Here is a 15803-nt window from a genome sequence, read left to right on the forward strand (position 1 = left end):
TCGCTTTGCGCTGCCCTGGCAAGAACAAGCGGCGAATAAATTTCCTCTCCATGTCCTGTGCGCCCCCCCCCTCGGTCCTCTTCCTTCCTTCCTTCTTTCTTTCCCTCTCCCTCTCCCCCTTTCTGGGCACCCGCCTTCCCTGCCCCTCCAGCTCCGGCTGCCGCGTCTCCGCCCCATGAGCTCATCGGCAAGCCCTTAATAAAAGGCGGCTGCCGAGGCGCTGCGCTCTCAGCTTCCCCGCGTGAGACGCGACGCGCGCAGCCCAACAAGTAGCCTTTACGCGACGGCGCAGCCGGAGCCACAGCCGAGAGCCCCACGTAGCGCGACTCCGCGATGAGCTCCATCTTGGACGTCAACACCATCTTCCAGGTACGCGGAAAAACCGCGGAGGGGCTGGGGACTGTTCCCCTCGCTCTCCCAGACGAAGGAAGGGAATGCCCTCCATGAAAGAGAAAACCTTTCAGCGCGCGGTTTTCATTGCGTTTTGGTTCCGGGCTTTTTACGCGGCTTCGCGCCGCGCTTCTGGCAACTACTTTTCGCCCGCTTTCCTTCCCAGCCGAGGTCGAAAAGGAAGGTCGGATGTTCCCCGCTACCAGCCCTTCCCTTTCCCCCCTCCCTTCCGCGTTCTGTTCCGCGGATAGCGAGTCGCCAAATTGGTTTTGGACTTTCCAGAAAGACCCAAGATCCGGGAACGGGAGGCTGGAAAGAGTCCTGGATTTGGCTGGGATATTTTGGCTCCTAGGGATTGATTGTTGGAAGGGATTTTCCTGGCAGCTCTGTGGGCTGGTGTAATCTTGGAAGTTAGAAATATATTTTTGTGTGTTTGTGTTTATGTGTGTGAGAGAGATCCCTGGATCAGACAGGAACCTTTTCCTCTTGAGATTGCTGGTCACCGGATAGTAAAACTTAATGATGTATTTTTTTACTGCTAAACTGAACTACATCCCGGGCTGGACCGGCCATTTTTCCTGCCTCCACCCACTGGGTGTCATTTTTATTTTTTAAAGTGGACGGCACTTCAGAGCTAGGAGGAAGGAGGTGTCCTTTTTTGACTTTCGGGTAGGAAAATTTCTTTGGGGCGCTGCGGTTTCTTGACAGCACCCACTGCCTGACCTCCTTCTGCCAAGACAGCTTGGGACTCATTTTCCATACAATTGGTGGTGTGTTTATGTCAAAGAGAGAGAGATTTTTTTTTTGTTTTTTTAAAGTAAGATGGTTCTTTTTGGGTGTCTAGATTTCCTTGTATGTCAACGCAAGCTTTTGGAGTGACACAGAGCTCTGTGTCACCTTTCAGGCAAGAGTTAAAATCCAGGCGAGTGTTGGGAATTAGTTTTCTAAGGGCTGAAGCAGCCCCCTTCCCCCTGCTCTCCAGTGTGGCTCTACTCTGCAAAGCACACCCATTTGGAACCCTGAATATCTTTCTCCCTAGCTGTCATCCTTACATGGAAAATCTTGGTGAGGGGCTCCAGTTGTTTTGCAGGATTCCCCTCTCTGATTATCTGGCTTCTGTTGAGGAAAAATAGAAATATGAGAAATGTGGCTCAAGCCAACCTTTCTTTTGAGAAATGGAAGGAACTGTATAGAGGAAGATGGTTGCCTATTTGGCTACTTTGTTTTGGAGGGGGGGTTGTTTGTGCCCCCTTCCTAGATTCTGCCCCACCCGGTTCTCTCCAAATTGGGTGGTGGGTGGCTCAGAAGGGAATGGGAGGGGACAGGCACATTGTTATTTTTTGCTGGCTTACTTCCTGGAGTGAGGAACCGCATTTTTTCTAGGTCAATAGTCCTGTTTCTTCTTTTCTTTCTCCTTGGCTGGGGCTGTGAAATCAAGCAGGCTTTTGTGTGCTAATGCTATGAAGCACCCCGACTTCAGATTTCACAAGCCCCTATTCCCCCCACCCCCCCAACGCCCTTTCCTTAAACTGCAGCAGTCCAGGATGGGTGCATGAGTTTCAATCCCGCAAAAGACCCAGGAAATGAAATTCTGTCATTGCCCTGCACAGAATCGCTGTGACACATTTGAATTTTCTCTGCAGAATCTGTTAAGAGTTCTAAAATATAATATTTGGTATATAATGGAGCCAATACAATGTGGTGCTGGATTAGGTCCCAACCATTAGGATATGGGGTTCAAATCCCCCGGGTCACTTCGGACCAATGACTTGCCCTACTTTACAGGGCTGTTGTGAGTATAAAATAGGGGTGGAGAAAGAACCTCGTTCACCATCCTGATCTCCTCGGGAAGAGGGACAAGAAAAAACCCACAATTGAATCAAGCAAAACATTTACCTTTGTTGAGAGGGTGTGTCATAGTTTCCTCTACAGAAAAGACTGAATGGGCCTGAATCGTTTGTTTGTTGAATGTATATTTTGCTGTTGTAACATGTCCTGGGACTTATGGTGAGAGTTACATAGGAATTTATTCAAATAAACATGCAAGCCTCTATACGTTTGATTTTGTTTCCCGGCAGGCTGTGCAAATCGTAAATAAATGAAGTTAGTTTACAACCCGCCCATAAAGGGTTCGGTCACTTGGGAGCCCAAGAAGGCTTTGACTAGATTGAGAAATGAGGAATTAAAGTTTTTGGGTTATGTGGAATACTTCGGGCAGAGGGCGAGTGCAAGTAAATCTCCGCAAATAGTTGGAGGTGGCGTGTTTTCAGTCCCACAGCAGAAAATGCATTAAGCAACAGCCCACCCCTCTGAAGCGAGGCCCACATCAATGGAAGCAGCCTTGCGACCACGTCCACAAAACCTGCTGGTCCTCATACGAATGTCAGCCTCATCAAATGCGCAAAAGGCTTCTCTGTCTCTGTGTGAGCAAGGAAGTAGCTTGCATTTTCTACAGATATTTTCTTTAAAACAGAACCCCAAAATAGAATCATAGAATCTTACAGTTGAAAGAGACCACAAGGGCCATCCAGTCCAACCCCCTGCCGAGCAGGAAGCACCATCAAAGCATTCTTGACATATGCCTGTCAAGCCTCTGCTTAAAAGACCTCCAAAGAAGGAGACTCCACCACACTCCTTGGGAGCAAATTCCACTGCCGAACAGCTCTTACTGTCAGGAAGTTCTTCCTAATGTTTAGGTGGAATCTTCTTTCTAGTAGTTTGAATCCATTGCTCCGTGTCCGCTTCTCTGGAGCAGAGAATATTCCTACCGTACTTAAAATGTGGATGCCATGAGCACCTTCTGGAGCAAGAGGCCTTATTATTATAGGCCTCCCTGGCCTAGAGAGCATTTGCCAAGCTGGCGCCCGCCAGGTGTCTTGGACTACAATTCCCACCAGCCCCAGACAGCCCTGCTAATTTAAATAGACCACACCCTTCTCGACAGGCAGGAAGGAATGATAGCAGGTTCCCCCATCCTGGCGTGAGCTGTCAAACTCAGAAGCTGCGTTGGCTGCTGGGCTATGTTGGAGGGCCACTTTGCAGAATATCTCCAAATGCATTTGAGAGAATCTGCAGCGACCGCCCATCATTTTTGCATGCGTCACCCCAGTTCACCAAACGCCACAGATCAGATCATGCCAGTGAAAGATTGAGAAATAGGTGGTGACTCTTACCACATCTTGATAAGGGGTCTTATGGCTTGGATGATTAAGGAGCCAATTCATGAAGATTAAGAGGCCAGGTGACAAAATGAGGAAGTTATTTCCCCCTCCCAAGTTTCTAGTCCTCCAGATTGTAGATATACCTGTAGGTGGAGCCTGGTTTATATTTGGTTGTGGAGTTCTGGGGAAGAACACGGCACATGCTCAATCGTGCTCTCTTCCCTTGTGATCTCACACACTTTGAGAATTTAGCCCCAGCATTTAATTTTAAAAGCGCTGTCTAGGCATGGTGTATATTTTGCCCAGTTTTCCATATTACAGGTTTTGGGCAATAGGGTGTAAAATTTTTTCTCATTTATATAGAAAAAAATGTTTTAAAGCAAAAGACTCCCATCAGGGAGACTGTGCTCTTGTTTTGATTGCTTTTAATAAATCCTGCAGCTTTGGAAAGTCTTGATTAAAAACAAAAACAAATAAACAGCGGTTAGCCTCCTGAAGAAGGTCCATTTTTATTTTTGACAGTACATGCAAGTTTAGTTGGACATCTGATTTCTGATGCAAAGACATTTTCTGGCATCTCAGTCACAGATAAGCCTGGGGCGGCTTGGGTTTTTGTAAGTGCCACTCAGGAAGTGTAGTTGTTGGTGCAAGATGAGGAAGGTCCCCCTCTTTTTTACCTTATTTATTTATTGCAGTTATATACCCCACCTTTTCCTCTAAGGATCTCAAGGCGTTGTGTACATGGTTCTCTTCTTTTAAATCCCCACAACAACCCTGTGAGGTAGGTTAGAGTGAGAAAGGCAGCAGTGAGCTTCATGCGACTGATTAGGCATTTGAACCCAGCTCCTGATCCTAGGTACTCTCACCATTGCACCACACTATTCCTAATAACACACAAATGTGCAACTCTGGATATTTGTCAGAAGTTGAAGGGACCTCGAGTGTAGGCGTGGGGAACAGTGAAATCATGTGGACACGCAGAAGAAAACTTGAGTCTTCATCCTTTCTGCACCTCGGCATTCATTTCAAGTTTCTAGATCTCATGGTTCAACGAAGCCTGCTTCCTGGCTAGAGATCTTCCATTAACAACCTTCCTTCCCTATGCATGTGTGTTTCCATTGCAATCTCTCCCCCATCTAACTTTTTTTTTTTAATAAAAGATGCTTGCCACTTCCTGGGGGCAGGACTTCCTCTTCCTGTTTGTCAGGCTCCTGCCACTCATCTGCCGAGCAATTCCTGTTTAGCAAATCTTTTCTAAACAGGGCCGCCTTTTCTTACCTGGGCCGCCCCCACGCTGCCACCCGCCTCAGCTGCGCCCTGTCCATCCTGTCTCGCTTGTCTCGCCTCATCCATCTAAGCTGAGATTGCACACTCTGCTCTAGTTGACATCCCTGCATTGCAGGGGGGTGGTCTAGATGACTCTGGAGTACCGTCAAACCCTGTGATTCTGTGTTTCTATGAAATGAGGCAGCCTCTGGGAAGTTCTCTTGTCCCCTAGGCTCAGGAGCTTGCACCCCACTCGATCGAGGGGTTTCCCCCTATTGGCATCTGGTATAAGAACATGATATTGGACTATAGGTGCGCAGGCTCTTCTGAGGTACTTGTGGAACCTCCAGCTCCAGTGGCAGTCTATCCTGATTTCTAGGTTTGCTGGGGTATTTTCCACGGCGAGAACGAGCTGCTGGACTCAGCGGGCCCCTTTGGGCCTGATCCAGCAGCCAGATGCTTCCTACCTCCTTAATTAGACCAGACGATAGCAAAGTGATAATGTGCCTCTAGTAGGTGAAAGGCTTTCTGGGCTCCCACAACCCTCCCTCCCTCCCGATCTCCAGGTTTCTGGCTCTCCGCAGTCAGAGGAGCAGCTGTTCCCCCTCCAGCTCTGGCGCAGGCCCAGAGTTAAAAATAACTGCGACCCAACCCACCGCGGCTATATGAAACTGCCTGACGTCACCCTTTCCTGCTTCGCACCGAGGCCTGCTCTGCTTTCAGAAACCTGTTAGCCCTTCCTCAGTGCTGCCTCCACCTCCTCTTCCACCAGCTGCCTTGTCGCGGCAGCCTGTGTGATGTAGAACTAGGACCTGGGAGACCCGAGTTCAAATCCCTGCCCTTGGCCATGAAGATTATGGGCCAGTCACTCTCCCTCCCGCCTAACCTGCCTCGCAAGGCTGTTGTGGGGATTAAACGAGAGCTCTCTTTTTTTTTGCAGGGGAGGGAAGGTGGGATAGGAATGCAATTACTAGGATATAATTTTTGACGTCCTTGGAGAGAGGGGCAAAGGATTGAGGTTGGGCGAAGAGGAGCCTCCTTTGAAATCTTGGTCTTTTATCCCATAGCAGCCATTTCTAGGGCAGGATCTCAGGGAGATAACGACCTCCCAGATTTTTGGTCTCCAACACACTTCCGGCATCTACCTGTGTTTGTAAACTTATTTATAGGCTGCCTTTGGGGACAGAGCTTGTACAGAAGAAGCACAGTGTTGGAGTTTGCTGCTTGACATCTCTACCATCTGAGAATCATTGGATCAAGACTGTTTTCACACACTCCATACCCCATCCCGCAAAATTAGTTACATTTTATCTGCACAGTCAGAACAAATTACTGGCACCAAAATGCTTTTTCTGTTGCAGTTGCCGTTAAGAAAAAGCAGTCAGAATAGTCCAATATAATTGTGGACTGTCCCTGGAGCCAAGTGACTTTCCTCCGTCCAGCTCTCAAAGTTCTTAACCTAGCTCAAGGTCGTCATTGGTTAATCCACCAGAGTCATTCCATCTTTTGGGAAATAAGACTTGCCCCAAAATGACAACCAGGCATTCCTCAAACCCTCGGTTTGCACCAGACTTCCTTCCACCTCTTACTTGGGTCCACAGGATTCTATCTTACATCCCTTTCCAATTGTATCTAATATTCTATTTACCATCTTTCCCACTGTTTCCACTAGTTATCTTTACAAGAGTCATTCTAGCCCAGTCAAAAGATTTAAATCGCTGCAGTAATCTTTCAGATATTTTTTTAATTTACTGTACTCCAATTGTTGTTGAATTTTGGGTACTCTTGGTCTCTTAACTCTGCGTATTCCATGAACTTCACTTGCCAGTCCCTCTTCGTTGGAATTTGGTCTGCTTCCTAGTTTTGTTCGTCCCACCCTCATGCATTCCGCTCTCCCGGCCAGGGAGCAGGAAACGGCCACGAAAATTTAAAGACCGCCCTAACTCGTCCTGCTCGCCTGGTGGCGGGACAGACTGATGCAGCCTGGCAGCAGCCCGCGCCCCTGCTCTAGGGGGACATTTAGGGGACTAGCCTAGTTCCCACTGACCGCATGCCACTGCCCCTGGGGCTTCATCCAGTCCAGCCCCCTGCAATGCAGGAATCTCAACTGAGTCATCCATGACAGAGGGCCGTCCAACCTCTGCTTAAAAATAAAGCACAAGGCAGCTGGGCCGGCAACACCGAAAGCTCACGTGTCTCTTTTTTCTCTCTCCCTGCAGAACCTGCGTAACCTGTCGCTGAACGAGGACCATGACATGCCCTCCTCGCGCCGCGACTCCGCCTGTTCTCTGGACACGCCCTACAGCAGCGGGGACTCCTCCTCCCAGCTGTGGCCCCTTCGTAGCCACTGGAGCCCCAGCTCCGAGCAGCAGCTGCGCCCCCTCAGCGAGCCTGCCCGCCGCCCGCCTTTGAGGCCCGACCGCTCCATCAGCCTCATCGAGGGCAGCAAGGCGCTGCCGCCCCCCCCTCCGGGCTTCCCTCCCCTCAAGCTGCCCTCGCTGGCCGCACCTCCGCTCTCTTCCCGCTACAAAACAGAGCTGTGCCGCACCTTCAGCGAGACGGGCAAGTGCAAGTACGGGGCCAAGTGCCAGTTTGCCCACGGCGCGGCCGAGCTGCGCACGGTCAGCCGCCACCCCAAGTACAAGACGGAGCTGTGCCACAAGTTCTACATCCACGGTGAGTGCCCCTACGGCTCCCGCTGCCACTTCATCCACTCCCTCGAGGAGGCGCAGGCCTGCTCGCCGTCCTCGTCGTCGCCGCAGCTCCTGCGCCAGAGCGTCAGCTACTCCGGAGTGCCGGCCGGGCGCCGCTCTTCCCCTCTGCACGGCATCACCGACCCAGCCTCCTTTGCCCGGGCGCCGTCTGTCTCGCCGCCTCCGGCCCCTGCCGACCTTCTCTCCCCGACCTTTGGGCACCTGAACTCAGATCCCATCTCTCGTTTCCACACGCTGGGGGAGGCCCTGGCCATCCCGGCCTCCGGGGGGTGCTGCTCGTGCCGCTGCGGCAAGTCAGCCAGCTTGTCCGGCCCTCTCCAGACCCAACACCGGGACCTCTTCTCCGCTGCCCCGGGGACGCCGACCTCTGCGGCCGCTTCTGGCAACCTGCCCCGGACGCCTTCCTCCAACTCTCTCTCCGACCCCGACTGCTACAGCAGCTCCAGCAGCCTGAGCGGCTCCGACTCGCCCGTCTTCGACTTCCACGCCCCCAGCGGGCCCGTGGGGAGCAGCAACCGGCTGCCCATCTTCAACCGAATCTCCGTCTCGGAGTGAGCCCTCCCGGCAACGGGCGCCTTTGCCAGTTTGCGGATTTATACGGGGAGTGATTTGTCGCTGCGCAGGTGTTTCATATGACCTTCCCGGTTTGTGGGGGCCTGTTCGAACCACCCTTTGGACTCGATCCCTCAGAGCGGTCGCTGGCCCGGGTCAAGAAGCCGCACGCAGGACTTCCTGGTGTTTTGCCGCGTCCTTTTCACCGACGGAAGAGGGAGAGAAAAGCGTGAAAGAGGAGGCTGGAACCCTCCTTCCTGTCTCCCCTCCGTCGAAGTGTGCCTGGAAAACGCCTTTTAAAAGAGAGAGAGAGAAAATAACAACAACCCAAATTGGTTCTGGCTTGTTGTGTTTACCCCACAAGTGCCTTGCGCTGGCTCGAAGAGGGCACAGCCCCCCAATCCAATACGTCAGGGGCCGAGAGTCTCGCTTGCGTCCAACAGCAGGTAGTTAGCAATGTGATTGGCAGGTGACCGGAGCAAGCCTTTGACAGTGGGGCAGTGTCCCCCCCCACCCTCTGCTTCCTCACCTGGGTTTTGCTCTTCCCCATCCTAGTGACATCTCCCCCCCCCAGCACACCCTTTTTAACATGACAAACCCTCCCCCTTCCCATTCATTTAACCCACCACTGCAGTGGAAATCGCAAATCGGACGAAACAGGATGATTCCTCTGGCGAGAGACTAAAGAGAGAGAGATTGGCGATGGCCGGGTTTGGCTCCCTGGCCTCTGGTTGCTGACCCCTTACAGAGCTCCGCCTCCACTTCCGCTCTCTTAAAACTACGCAAAAAGAGGGAAAACAGTGCCTTGTCCCTGAAAGTGCCATGTTGGATGGGGCAGATAAAAGCCGAAAGTGTGAGGCTTATCCCAACTGCCCACCTCTCTCGTGTCTCTTTTGTCCATCCTGTGAAATTTTGCTGTTACGGGGTGGCAGCTAGGAGATCTCTCCCCCCCCCGTAACATTCCTTCATCCCTCCCCAGTCTGCTAAACTCCTTTGCTTTGGCTTGGGGGGGAGGTGGAGATCACAGACACATTGAGAGGGATTCCATGGGTCATCTTGTCCCTGGCATTCCTCTACCTGTCGAGCATCACTCCTCCAAGCCCCAAGCCGTCCCAAATATCTCCGCAGTGGGGAAATGGAGCAGTTTCGCCCGTCTCGTCGCCCCCACCCCACTTTGTATGTAGCAAATTAACTCTTCCTCTTTGGGAAGGGGGAACAGATGACACGGCGGTTGGAAATTTGGCTGAGGAGAGAGGCCATCATGATGGTGTTTCCTCTGCTGGTTTCCCGTTTATTTATTTTTAAAAATAAAATAAAAAAATACCTGGTTGCTTCTAACATACTGTGAATGCCTGCACCTCGGTGCCTTAATGGGCAACCCCCATCCCCTCGCACACAAACAACAAGGGGCTGAGAGTTGGGTTTAAACGAAAATCGAAAATCAAAATAGCATTGGCCGTTAGCATGGAAGCTGGAGGAACCTTGAATTTTTCTGAGATTGCAAAAGAAGAGACCCTCCGCCTGTGGTTTTCTGTCTTTTGGTGGGAAGGTGGGGAAAAGCCACCCTCAGCCCATGATCGCACCTAGGTGTGTCTTGCTATTTCACACTTATTTACACTGATCACTATGAGCGTGGAAGGATGGAGACCAGAGGCTTAAGGAGGGACTGAGCAGCCATGAGGGGTTGGGGTGGAATTCTTAATCTCATTATATATATATAATAAATATAATATATATATATATATATAATGTTGATGCTAATTACCTGCGTCTAATTATTGTGGGGAACGTATGTGTCTGTGTGTATTTTTATTTCATTTAAAATGAGCCCTCAATGTTTACCTTGTAATACTGCGATAAGCGAAAAAACCAAAATGTAAACTATTTATAGACTCTTTATTTATTCAAACAATTTTATATTCTATTTATCTTTTTTGTAATATTCCAAAATAATATATATATATATATATTTTCGTGTTTGAAATATGGAAAAAAAGAGAACATTGTGCTAAAATTTAAATTGTTTGTGGAAAAAAAAATAAGTTTGCTAATTTTCTTCGCTAGGAAAAAAAGTTTGCTATTTCTTTTCTCAATATGAGAATTTCAGATAAAAAAAAGCAACTAATAATGGTGCCGTTAATTATTATTATTGATAATAATAAATTCAAAGATCGAAATGACCTGTGATGTTTGTGGCTATTTATTTGCAGTACATAAGTGATGAGTCGCCTTGAGAAGAAGCTGCATTTCTTATATTTCTGCAGCACATTAAAGTTTTAAGGACAGGGGCAAAGACGACACGATTCGAGGCAGGTTGAACTCAATGGGAAGGCGACCAAGAGCAGAGCTCGAGCGCTTCCTTTTATTGAAAGCTCAGGATAACAGTTAATCATTACGACGACAGTGTAACTTCTAGCCAATTACAGCAGTGCAGTCCCATACAAGGTGATGTTTCCTGTAACGTCACAACCGGTCACTCCCTAAGACATCCTCCATAGCCCACCTGTTGTTTTGCCATGCCCTCTGTCCATGCTCCAAGCACATGTCACTCTGTAAACACCCCCTCCTTATTCCCATTGTGTTGCCCTCCTTGGCTTGACCCATCTGGTTTGTCCTGATTCATCCAGTTCCGTCCAGATCCTCCTAGATCCTTCTAGCTCTGTTGTGACCTGTTGCCCTGCTGACCTGAGCCTCTGGCCTGTCCTTCTTCACGTGTTTCCCATTCTGACATTAGCCGGCTTGCCGCGCTAATGCCCACACTCTCGCAGATCGGTGTGGCTTGCCAGCACCAGATCTCAGTCATTCCCACACATGCCAGCACAATTTCCTCGTGTAATTGTAAAAGGATTCATTTTTGGAAATGTGCAGAAATACCAGGCAGGCTAACCCAAGGCAGTTTAGGCCTGATTAGGATTTTGAACCCAGAATATATAAGAAGCTGGGGGTGGGGTGGTGGCACCTAGATTCTCCGGTTGGGAGGAGGGAAGAATTATGCAAATCAAGTACATTGCATACATTAGCTTGATTGCAAGATTTATTCTGCTGGTCCTGGGGATGCCAGGAGTTAACACAGGGCCCCGAAGCTCTGCCTCACAATCGCTGCAGTTCCATCTTGTTGCATGTAAACGCGTGTTTGCGTCCATGAGGTCTGGAAACTTGGAAAAACAAAACAAATCGTGTCCAAAACGTGTCCAGAAGAGGGCAACGAAAATGGTCAAAGGCCTGGAAACGATGCCTTATGAGGAACGGCTTAGGGAGCTGGGTATGTTTAGCCTGGAGAAGAGAAGGTTAAGGGGTGATATGATAGCCATGTTCAAATATATGAAAGGATGTCATATAGAGGAGGGAGAAAGGTTGTTTTCTGCTGCTCCAGAGAAGCGGACACGGAGCAATGGATTCAAACGACAAGAAAGAAGATTCCACCTAAACATTAGGAAGAACTTCCTGACAGTAAGAGCTGTTCGGCAGTGGAATTTGCTACCAAGGAGTGTGGTGGAGTCTCCTTCTTTGGAGGTCTTTAAGCAGAGGCTTGACAGGCATATGTCAAGAATACTTTGATGGTGTTTCCTGCTTGGCAGGGGGTTGGACTGGATGACCCTTGTGGTCTCTTCCAACTCTACGATTCTATGAAATCCCAGGATGCTGAAGTTCTGTGCCCAGCAACAACACTCCGCTCTTCTGCAGGAAACATGATGCTCCACAGCTCTGGGATCGAGGGCCAAGCTAGCAACTGCGTTTCTGGAAAAGCTAAGGGTGATTATTTGCTGAGCACAAAACATCTGCTATTGGAAGCGGAACATGCATTTAGATCTAAACAGTGTATCTGAAGAAGTGTGCATGCACACGAAAGCTCATACCAATGACAAACTTAGTTGGTTTCTAAGGTGCTACTGGAAGGAACTTTTTTTATTTTGTTTCGACTACGGCAGACCAACACGGCTACCTACCTGTCATTAGATCTGAACAGGTTTGGTTTTTCCTTGTTGACAAAGAGTCAGGATGGGAGAATCAAATTCAAATTCCCCTTTCTCCCAATAATCCGTGGATGGATTTCAAAATCCACCAGTAATTCCTTTTGCCCCAACTTCCTCTTCTGGGATCTCCCTGCATCCTGCAGGCTGTTATTCATAGAATTGTTGAAGATGGGATCCCAAGGGGCATCTAGTCCAACCCCCTGCAATGCAGGAATCTCGACTAGATCATCCTGAACAGATGGCCATTCCAAGGGGATGCCAAGGGGAGCCCAAAAACCTCCCGAGGGAGTCCGTTCCACAGGTCTTTCTGTCAGAAAAGTCTTCCTGATGTCTAGGCTGTCTGGAGGCAGTTGGAGGATGGATGGCGGCTAACGGATTGAGGTTGAATCCTGACAAGACAGAAGTACTGTTTTTTGGGGCGGGCGGGCGGGTGGGTATGGAGCAACTGTGCCCTTGAAGGACCAGGTGCGCAGCCTGGGAGTCATTTTGGACTCCCAGCTGTCCATGGAGGTGCAGGTCCATTCTGTGTCCAGGGCAGCTGTTTATCAGCTCCATCTGGTATGCAGGATGAGACCCTCCTTGCCCGCGGACTGTCTCGCCAGATTGGTGCATGCTCTGGTTATCTCCTGCTTGGACTACTGCAATGTGCTCCACATGGGGCTAGCTTTGGAGGTGACCCGGAAACTACAGCTAATCCATAATGTGGCAGACCATATAACGCCGGTCCTGAAAAGACCTACATTGGCTCCCAGTACATTTCCAAGCACAATTCAAAGTGTTGGTGCTGACCTTTAAAGCGCCAAACGCCCTCAGCCCAGTAGACCTGAAGGAGCGTCTCCACCCCCATCATTCTGCCCGGGCACTGAGATCCAGCGCCAAGGGCCTTCTGGCGGTTCCCTCCCTGCGAGAAGTGAGGTTACAGGGAACCAGGCAGAGGGCCTTCTCGGTAGTGGCGCCCACCCTGTGGAACGCCCTCCCACCAGATTTCAAGGGAATAAACAACTATCTGACTTAAAACACCTGAAGGCAGCCCTGTTTAGGGAAGCTTTTCATATTTGATGAATTATTGTATTTTAATATTTTGCTGGAAGCCACCCAGAGTGGCTGGGGAAACCCAGCCAGATGGGCAGGGTATAAATAAATTATTATTATTATTTATTAATTAATTTATTTATTATTGGCGGAATCTCCTTTCCTGTAACAGAAACTTCCTGTCATGCAAAAAGAGACGTGTAGTCTCAAAAAAACCAGCTGGAAACCTCCTGCAGATGCAAGCAATTTCTAAAATCTGGGGGCGTCCACATCGGACATTGAAAGCACATCTAACGTGCATTTGACTCCCTGCAAAGAATCGTGGGGACTGTAGTTCCCCCTCACAGAGCGGCAGCTCCTAGCACCCTTAGCATACTACAGTTCCCAGGATTCCTTTGAGAGAAGTCATGTGCTTTGGGGGAAGTCAGGTGGCATGGATTTTGGACTACCTCTCCCATCAGCACCCACCTCCAGCACAGCGTGAGCACCTACTGTATAAGATGAACACAACCTTTGAGCCTTGTTTTAAAATCCCCACTGAAAACACCACCTAGTACAGTAGCACAATCCCACTCATTAAAATGCTCAATACTCAAAAGTATTTTAACGATCTGTCTGAAAGGCCCAGGTTAGGACTCTCTCTATGAACCACCAGTTCAGAGCGGTGAATCTGAACTTGGGGCAGCAGCTTCCGATTCTCCGCAACTTTTAGTTGTCCGTCAAAAGGAAGCGTCCCAAAAATCTTGCTTTCAACAGTGGAATTCCTCTAGGAAGCCCCAGAACATGACACCAGTAACCCCAGTTCTTTGCCCCCAAAGCAGTCGTCGTCAGGTGCACTGCTCCTGAACCTGGAGGATCTATTGCAGTCACAGCTTGAAGCCACAGCTACACTTCACTTTGAACCCGTTTCAGCACCCTCTTTAGCTGAGATTGCCTTGTCCCATATGCTTCCGCTCGACCGCTTTGTTCCGACCCGTTCCTAATTTGTAAGAAATCGATCTTTCAGTCAGGCCTAAACTGTGGAACTCCCTGCTGATTGACATCAGGCCAGTGCCTTCATTGCACTCTTTTGGGAACTTCCTTAAAACATCATCGTTCAGATGATCCTCCCCAGATGTTTAGAAAGCTGGTGTGGGTTTTAATCTGTTTACTGTTCTTTTAACTTCTTGAAAGCGTTTCAATGATTGCTGTTCGTTTTTCTTAGCGGCATTTTTAAAAATCACATTTTCTTTTCTTTCTTTCGTTTTGAAAACTGCTTTGATCGGCTATTAAGCGGCGTACAGTGGTGCCTCGGTTTAAGACAGGCTCCCTCAACCTCGGCCCTCCAGATGTTTTGAGACTACAATTACCATCATCCCTGACCACTGGTCTTGCTAGTTAGGCATCATGGGAGTTGTAGGCCAAACCAAAAACATCTGGAGGGCCGAGGTTGAGGAAGCCTGGTTTAAGAACAGTCCTGTTTATGAACGATTCGGTCTATGAACTCCGCAAAACTGGAAGTAGTGTCCCGGATTGCGAGCTTTACCTCAGCCTAAGAATGGAATCTGAATGGTGGAAGGGCACCGGCAGCAGAAGACCTCATTAGGGAAAGCGTGCTTCGGTTTAAGAATGGATTTGGTTTAAGAACGGACTTCCAGAACGGACTAAGTTCATAAACCGAGGTACCACTGTATACATTTTATTATAAACTAAATACGAAAGAGAAAGGAAGTTTCCCTAGGGAGATAAAGCCTCTTGGTTCCAGTGAAACTGGAATTTACGTGAACTTCCCAGTCTGTGGGACTGGGAGAGTCTGGCCTAGCTACGCTTTACTTCCTTGAACTGGAAACATGTTCGGCTGCGGAGAGCATGAGACCTGCGTCACCTGGACTCAGGGTGCGGCCCCAGCGCATTCCAGCACCCTGGGGTGTGCCAGCAGGTCTCACCGGGTGAGAACACCCACATTGTTATCCTCCGAACCCTACCCAGACCGGAAGAACCTGCTGGCTGGCTCCGCTTGACGAAAAATCCCGAGCCGGGGAGCAAAACCGTCGCCTCCTCGTAGGCAGAGCGGCCGACAGGCTGCAAAACGAAAAGCGAAGCGAGGGAACCAGAGTCAGGGGGTTCAGACTCTCATTGTGACGCTTTCCCCCCTCCGTGTTCTGGAAGGAAAAGGTGTGGGAAGCTGATGGAGCCTGGGCTCTTAGGGGTCTTTGATGAACAAGATGCGAGACTAGATCTATTCGCAGAATTGTAGAGTTGGAAGGGCACCCCAAGGGTCATCTAGTCCAACCCTGTGCAATGCAGAAATCGCAACTAAAGCATCCATGACATTCGGCCACCCAACCACTGAAATGAGATCTCTTGGGCCTGATCCAAACGCAGAGTTATTTTTACGGAGCTCTATTGCGATAGCAGAGCCTCCACACTCAGGCGAAGTCTGTCTTTTGAATCCCAGACAGTAGGAATGGTGATCAGAGAGTGATTTTGCACTCGGGTTCTGTTTGCAGTCTTCCCAGAGGCATCTGGCTGGGCACTCTGAGGGCAGGATGCTGGATTTTTTGGCCCGATCTTGACATAGGATTCTTTTTTTTACAGAGCTTTATTGCTATAGCAGAGCCTCCACGCTTAGGAGAAATCTATCTCTGAATCCCAGCCAGTAGGAATGCTCTGAGGACAGGATGCTGGACTAGATGGGGCCCCTATGGCCTGATCCAGCCACAGGCCGCTGCTCC

At 49.5% G+C, this 15803-nt stretch overlaps 1 protein-coding gene across 1 annotated transcript; it reads left to right on the forward strand.

Moving 5' to 3' along the window:
- Positions 1–212: 212 nt before the first annotated feature.
- ZFP36 (ZFP36 zinc finger CCCH-type) lies at positions 213–10263 on the forward strand. The gene is made up of 2 exons (XM_035118380.3): positions 213–369; positions 7037–10263. Exons 1-2 carry the CDS (start codon positions 334–336, stop codon positions 8084–8086), a joined length of 1086 nt encoding a protein of 361 aa, XP_034974271.3. The 5' UTR covers positions 213–333; the 3' UTR covers positions 8087–10263.
- The last annotated feature ends 5540 nt before the right edge of the window (positions 10264–15803 follow it).

The sequence above is a fragment of the Zootoca vivipara genome, chromosome 6 (genome assembly GCF_965207765.1).
Source record: "Zootoca vivipara chromosome 6, rZooViv2.hap1.1, whole genome shotgun sequence".
NCBI classification, from domain to species: Eukaryota; Metazoa; Chordata; class Lepidosauria; order Squamata; family Lacertidae; genus Zootoca; species Zootoca vivipara.